Here is a 7868-nt window from a genome sequence, read left to right as displayed (position 1 = left end):
TGCATATAAGATGAACTGAAGTGGAGATTTCTGCCTCAGAGTCTGAGAATGATGAGAAAACAGCCATTTAAGATATGTTTTGTTTAATTGATATATAATTATAAATACATACTCAAAGCAACTTGCCTCCATAAGATATTTGCTCAGGCTGAAGGTGGGCGGAGCTGCACTGGGATTCAACAGACCACTGGACTTCTTTGTAATAATATGAATAATAAAAGTGTATTTTTTCATGCTTTAAAGCTTCAACAAAGAGAGTGAAGGAGAAAGGGTAATAAAGATGACCTGTGTCTGTTTCTGTGGGTGTGCAGGGCCTTCGGTAATAAAAAAATATGAAATATACACCAGTGTTTAACCACATGATGGTGCTAAATCTGCTGTGTGATGGCGTTAGTCCCTGTAGTAGCCATTTCACTACAGAGCATTTATTGAAACTTGACCTCCCTTTATAAAATGAGCTGCTATAAAATAATCACAGCCTTGTAGAATTTTAAAACCATAAACTAGAGACCTGGACCCTTCAGGAGATGTGTAGCTTTCCTAGGTCTATTGACAATAAAGGGGTTTCTCAGCAGTTTGAAGAACAGAAGTGCTTTTCATCCAATGACTAACAGTGGTGGAAGAAGTATTCAGATCCCGTACTTCAGTAAAAGTACTAATACAACACTATGAAATTACTCCACTACAAGTAAAAGTCCTGCATTCAAAACTTACTTAAGTAAAAGTACAAAAGTATCAGCATCAAAATGTACTTAAAGTATCAAAAGTAAAAGTACTTGTTATGCCGAATGGACCAACTCAGATTGTTTTATATATTCTAAATATCTTATTACATTATTTGTATTGATGATTTTATATAAGCAGGGTTTTAATTTTGTAAAGATATGGCTCATTTAAGTACTTAATATACTGTTATAAGATTTGATAAAATAAAAAAAGTCTAATCACCTTAAATTGATCATATGTTTTATGTTGAATCTTGACCTGAAAAGTAACTAAAGCTGTCAGCTAAATGTAGTGGAGTAAAAAGTACAATATTTGCCTCAAAATGTAGTGAAGTAGAAGTATAAATTTACAGAAAATAGAAACACTCAAGTAAAGTACAAGTACCTCAAAATTGTACTTAAGTACAGTACTTGAGTAAATGTACTTAGTTACTTTCCACCACTGATGACTAAAAAGACAGAAGTCTCCAACCAAATCACAGCATGGGTTTTTATGTTATTCCAAAGCTCTCCAAAGGTGTATTGATGTTATATTCTGGAGGGTTTTTGACAATTTGTATCCATTATTTTTAATTCGTTTTTTAAAAATTGCCTAATGCCAAATGTGTGTAACAAATAGTATCAACCTCAAAATTTGCTGCAACAACTTGTAAGACAAATTAATCTTCAGGTTCCAGCTTTCAGATGATGTACCACTTGTATGTGGCATTTATTGTTGACCTGCTATCTCCCCCTTAAAGTCCTCTGCCCACCACCCCAACTCTTCATAAGAGGGGGCAGAATGATAAGAGGTTCAATGAATTACCTTAACCATTAACACTGGTTTGCAACATTTGTCCTGTTCTTTTCTATCATTAAGTAAACTGATGACCCCTGACAAAGTGATATTTGGTAACACTTTCTATGAAAACTACATCTATAGTGCATTATGAGCGCATTCATAGTGAATTATAATGCTCATTATAATCAATCATAATGCATTATGACTGCATTCATAAACACATATAAAGCTTCATGATGCACTATATCAACAGTTATAAATATAGCTTATAATGACTTATAAATCCAAGTGTCTTATGAGTGCTCTTGACTGGTTATAAACTACAGGCTGACTGATGAGGCTTATAATACATTACAACTACTCATACCCCTCTATACACACACCTCAACAATCAATTGTTATAAGGACTCATAGGATGCCATAAGTATAAATAAATGATCAATGTATGCTTTAAGTAAAGTGAGGTGCATGAAAATGTGTTACACTTTACTTAACGCCAACATTGAAACATCATGATTAGCTATACTGCATTATAGATGCGTCTATATGAACCTCACTTTACTTAAAGCATACATTGATCATTTATTTATACTTATGGCATCCTATGAGTCCTTATAACAATTGATTGTTGAGGTGTGTGTATAGAGGGGTATGAGTAGTTGTAATGTATTATAAGCCTCATCAGTCAGCCTGTAGTTTATAACCAGTCAAGAGCACTCATAAGACACTTGGATTTATAAGTCATTATAAGCTATATTTATAACTGTTGATATAGTGCATCATTAAGCTTTATATGTGTTTATGAGTGCAGTCATAATGCATTATGATTGATTATAATGAGCATTATAATTCACTATGAATGCGCTCATAATGCACTATAGATGTAGTCTTCATAGAAAGTGTTACCTGATAGGTAATATAGTTGTTACCCCTGCTTTCATTCTGTAAGATTTATGTTAAATGCATATCTTAAATAATAACCCAATAAAACAAAAAAACAATTTAATTTAGTTTTCTTCACAGAAATGAATGAAATACTGAGATACAGAGGCCAATCCAAGAAGGCCTCTAAACCCTCAGTGAAGCTTTGGCGCCCCCTAGTGGAGGTCAAGACCCTGAGAATAAGAAACGGTGACCTAAAATATTATTTATTTATTTATTTGTTTGTTTTTCTTGTTTTAGAATTAACCCCTTTTCATCCTTATTTTATGAACATGAGATGCTGAGTGAACTGCAGCACCCCCTGGTGTCCGATTGCAAAAGCACCTGCAACAAAAAAAGGTAAATCTCTTCATGTATGAAATGAGTCTGTGGAACAATAATAACTAGAAAATTTCCTCTGGGGAAATTATGAAAGGGCCACAGGGGCTACTGCCGGTGTGTGTGCACTATGATGAGATTCTTCAGAGATTTATAACTATTAATACTAGTAATGTTATGATACTATATAATATACAAGGAGCACACCTACAACAAGCATTCCTTTTCAGATATTTATTTATACAGCAACCTATGACCTTTAACCTCAAAATGTGTGTGTGTGTGTGTGTGTGTGTGTGTGAGAAACGTGTATCTGGAGGAGTGCGCACGAATGTGTGTGTAACTAAAATTAAAAAGTTACCCGTGTGTGTGTGTATGTGCGCGCGTGTGTGTGAAGCATGTGTATCTGGAGGAGTGTGTGTGCGTGTGTGTGTAACTAAAATCACATAAAGTTGTGTGAGTGTATATATATCTATATATCTATAGATATATAGATATATGGATATATATTAATTAACAAGTAATAAGGCCCTCGTAAGTCCTTACAAGATGCTTATTAACATTATTGTGTGTTTATAAGCTTATATAAGTGTTAATAATGGCATTACAAACACCCATGACCCACCCATTATGGCATTGCCATGCCTTTATTAATCTTATTTTGTTTGCTTATTGATATTAAAATATACTTTATTGCTCATCTATTATAATTTAACTATAAGTTAACTATGCTTTTTGCAACTACCGGATCTAAAGCGAGAACAATGCCTTATTACTTGTTAATTAATGGTTATTAAGGACCTTATTATAAAGCGTTACCAAACTTTTTTGTTTCTAGGATTTATCAATCCTGTGAATCACTAAACTAATATTTAGTTGTATGACCACAGTTTTTTATAACTGCTCCACATCTGTGTGGATGGAGTCAACCAACTTGTGGCTCCTTTCAGCTGTTATTCCACTCCAAGATTCTCTAACAACATTCATCAATTAATTTACATTTCTTGGTTTTGCTTCAGAAACAGCATTTTTGATGTGACCCCACAAGTTCTCAACTGGATTAGGGTCCTCTCAATAACATCAATGTTGTTGGTTTGAACCAGATTCTGCTGGTTTACTAGTGTGTTTGGGCTCATTGTCTTGTTGAAACACCCATTTCAAGGGCATGTCCTCTTCAGCATAAGGCAACATGACCTCTTCAAGTATTCTGACATATCAAACTGATCCATGATCCCTGGTATGTGATAAATAGGCCCAACACCATAGTAGAGAAACATGCCCATATCATGATGCTTCACTGTCTTCACTGTGTTCTGTGGCTTGAATTCACAGTTTGGGGCTCGTCTCACAAACTGTCTGCGGCCCTCGGACCCAAAAAGAACAATTTTACTCTCATCAGTCCACAAAATGTTCCTCCATTTCTCTTTAGGCCAGTTGATGTGTTCTTTGGCAGATTGTAACTCTTCTGCCTTTTTTTAACAGAGGGACTTTGTGGGGATTCTTGTAAATAGATTATCTTCACACAGACGTCTTCTAACTGTCACAGCACTAACAGGTAACTCCAGACTGTCTCTGATCATCTGGAGCTGATCATTGGCTGAGCCTTTACCATTCTGATTATTCTTCCATCCATTTTGATGGTTGTCTTCTGTTTTCTGCCACGTGTCTCTGGTTTTCCATTTTAAAGCATTGGAGATCATTTTAGCTGAACAGCCTTTAATTGTTTGCACCTCTTTATAAGTTTTCCCCTCTCCAATCAACTTTTTAAACAAATTCTGAACAATGTCTTAACGACCCATTTTCCTCAGGCTTTCAAAGAGAAATGCATGTTCAACAAGTGCTGGCTTCATCCTTTAATAATAATAATAATAATAATATTATGTCATATTTTTTATTTTATTTTTTAAATGCAATTTCAATTTACAATAATATTATGTTACTTCTTTCATGTTTACTAGGCTAATGTTATGGCCAACTTGTGGCCATTGAGAGGTTGTGATTATTCTTGTGTTCATTTTTTGTTTGTTATGTTTGTGTTGATGCCTGTTGTCTTTGTTGTTGTATGCCTGTAAATTGTTGAGTGTTTTGTTTTGTAATGTACTTTAGGACCCCCTCGAAAACGAGAAGATTCCTCTCAAGGGGTTTATCCTACTCAATAAAATTTCTGATGATGATGATGAAATAGAGGCCACCTGATTCACACCTGTTTTTAATCACAAAATTGATGACCTTGAATGCCACACTGCTATTTTTTTTTAACCCACCCCTTTCAACTAATTGCCCAATATCACAGCCTTAAGAGCTGCATATCACCAATACTGGGTCTTGTTGGTTTTCTGAGAATCTACTGCACCTACTGGTACCTTGTTTGCCATGTAGCAATGAAAAAATACTAAAAACCTGGATTAATATGGTTAGTCACATTGGACTGCTATTATATTGAACACTACTGTAAGTCCTGCATGCAAAACTGACTTAAGTACAAAAGTATCAGCATCAAAATGTACTTAAAATATCAAAAGTAAAAGTACTCGGACCCAATCAGATTATTTTATATATTCTATATTGAATTTTTATTATTAATGCATTTTTGTAAGCAGTGTCTAATCACTTTAAATTGATCATTTTTTTCATGTTAAATCTCGACCTGAAAAGTAACTAAAGCTGTCAGCTAAATATAGTGGAGTAGAAGTATAAAGTTGAATAAGGTAGAAATACTCAAGAAAAGTACAAATACCTCAAAATTGTACTTAAGTACAGTACTTGAGTGAATATACTTAGTTACATTCCTCTACTGGTTATTAAGATGATATCAGTGTTTTCAAAAAATCTCAGTTATCGTCAGTATTCCTCTTTTTAACAATGTTTGTGATAAAGGTTTCATTGTAAAATAAGAATAACATTTAATTTTGTCAAAATGTACAGAGGCCATTTAGAAACTACTGACTATTTCTAAGTCATAAACCAGTCTAAACAGCACCTGAATGCACACATATTTAAGTGGAGAAATAAAGAAACTGTGCATGAAAGAAAAGAAACCACAATAACTGGCAGGAGAGGCTATTATTTATTAATATTATGTACAATTATACCATCGTAATGTCCAGATAATACATTGACAAAGTCAAAGTATGAATACTGGTTCCTGCTTTATTAAGTCTTATAATGCTTTCACGTTTTTTTTTTTCTTCACCCACCTTTTGAATTCTCAGATCTTTTTTTTTTTGTTAATTTAGCTTTATCAATATTCTCTATTAATAATCCTTAAAGTGTATCTGAGGCACACAGGGAGAACATGAATAAAATAAGTGTAAAAAAAGAGAAAAAAAGAAGATAACAAAAACTTAAGAGCAGATGTACTGTATGTGGGGGTACATATCTATAAAAACAGTGACTACAGATGATAATAAGAGTTGATATTTTCCTTGGACTCCTGTCTATCATCTGCTCATCCTGTCTGTCAGTGGTTATTTTTATTTTTTATTTTTTCAGTGTTAATGGACTCACATGATTCTCTCTCCACAGCCATTCTTCCTTCACATTAGCATTGACCGAGATACATGTGGTACAGAGACAAAAATAGTACAGAAAAATTTGTCTGAAGTGCATTTTGGACTTCATTGTAAACAAAGACAGAATTGTCCAATAACGTCTTCTCCCCCTGTTTTAACTCGAGGAGCAGTGTCTCTCAGGAAAAAGTGTGTGTGTGTGTGTGTGTGTGTGTGTGTGTTGTGTCGATGAGTGTGTTAAGACGTGTAAAAAGGCTTCGGGTAATAGTGGCGTTTGTGTTTTTTTATTTTTTATTTGAGCAGCTGAAGATTCAACTGTCACTTTTTTTTTTTAACATTTTACAGATTATAAGGGTGTGTGTGTGTGTGTGTGTGTGTGTGTGTGTGTGGTACTGTACTTAAATCACCTGTAGGTAGCGTGGGCGTGTATTCAGGTTGTCCTGCATACAGCGTGTAGTGTGTGTTTGTATGTTTGTGAGTATGTGTTTGTGTGTGTGTGTGAGTATGTGTGTGTGTGTGTGTGTGTGTGTGTGTGTGTGTGTGTAAACTCATACCTAAGTAATATATATTATGTACAGTACAATGTTGCATTTTGAATCTTACATACAGTGAATACAGGGTGCAAACTGTGTCCCGAGATGGGAGCCGTGTTTGTCTGTTGGCCGTGTGTGTGTGTGTGTGTGTGTGTTTGCTGTTTATGTGCGTGGCTCAGTTCCAGATCTTAAGGAAGCTGTCCCAGGACCCGGTGCTCACCGCCATGCCGTCATCCGTCACGCCCAGACAGCTCACACGATTGTCATGGCCGGCCAGGACCCCTGCAGGGGGGACGGGGACAGACAAAAGAACACTTTGTTGCTGTAAAATGTTTTTTTGCTCTGCAGATTTTTTTTAAAAACACACAGAACACAGCGACCTTGTGTTTATGACTGCTCTAACTTGACCAAATGCACTTTTTTTTCTTTTTTTTTTAACAAAATAAGGCTTGAAAACGTGTGAATTCACTGGCATAGAGCTCTGCTTCTTTAACCCATTGACGCCTGAAACGCCTGTAAAACCTCTGGGCGATTTTAAAATAACCCCCTAAAACCTGAAGTTTTTCTGGAAATTCAACAGAAGTGTCAACGCTTCTACTAAATAATAGATTTTTCAGCCTCTGTAGCAGATAGAAATGAAATTTAAAAAGTATTTGAGAGCTTATACAAATACTACAAAACCGACGTATCCGCTTTCCAGGCTTCAATGGGTTAACATGATTATGATAAACGAGATTCTTATTTCAGTTGTAACAAAGAAAAACCTACTATATTTTAGTTTTAACGCTTAACTCTCTGAATCCTCTATGAAATGTATGTTTTCTTAAAAAAAAATAAAAACGAATATACACCACTTATCTTTGAAAGAAACTAAAAAAAGGCATTATCTGTGAAATTTGTTTCCATTATAAAAAAGTAACCAAACCAAAGCTTCATTTGTGATATTTCTGTCAGAAGAACTTTATTCTACACATCTCATTTAAAAAGGTGCCAAAAATAAACTGTTTGGAATAACTAGATCCTTTTATCCTGACTCAATTTTTTTCCAATATTTATGACT

The 7868-nt window shown here is 34.7% G+C and overlaps 1 protein-coding gene across 1 annotated transcript in view; it reads right to left on the bottom strand.

The window, feature by feature from the left end:
* Positions 1-5814: 5814 nt before the first annotated feature.
* Positions 5815-7868, bottom strand: part of gnb2 (guanine nucleotide binding protein (G protein), beta polypeptide 2) — an 18373-nt gene continuing 16319 nt past the window's right edge. The window contains exon 10 of the mRNA XM_059351607.1: positions 5815-7090. Coding sequence (XP_059207590.1) covers positions 6984-7090 — 107 coding nt within the window. The 3' untranslated portion in view covers positions 5815-6983. The remainder of the gene's footprint in view (positions 7091-7868) is intronic.

Source organism: Centropristis striata, chromosome 15, assembly GCF_030273125.1.
Source record: "Centropristis striata isolate RG_2023a ecotype Rhode Island chromosome 15, C.striata_1.0, whole genome shotgun sequence".
Classification (NCBI taxonomy): Eukaryota; Metazoa; Chordata; class Actinopteri; order Perciformes; family Serranidae; genus Centropristis; species Centropristis striata.
The sequence above is the reverse complement of the archived record's forward strand: the minus strand, read 5'-3'. Positions and strand labels throughout refer to the sequence as shown.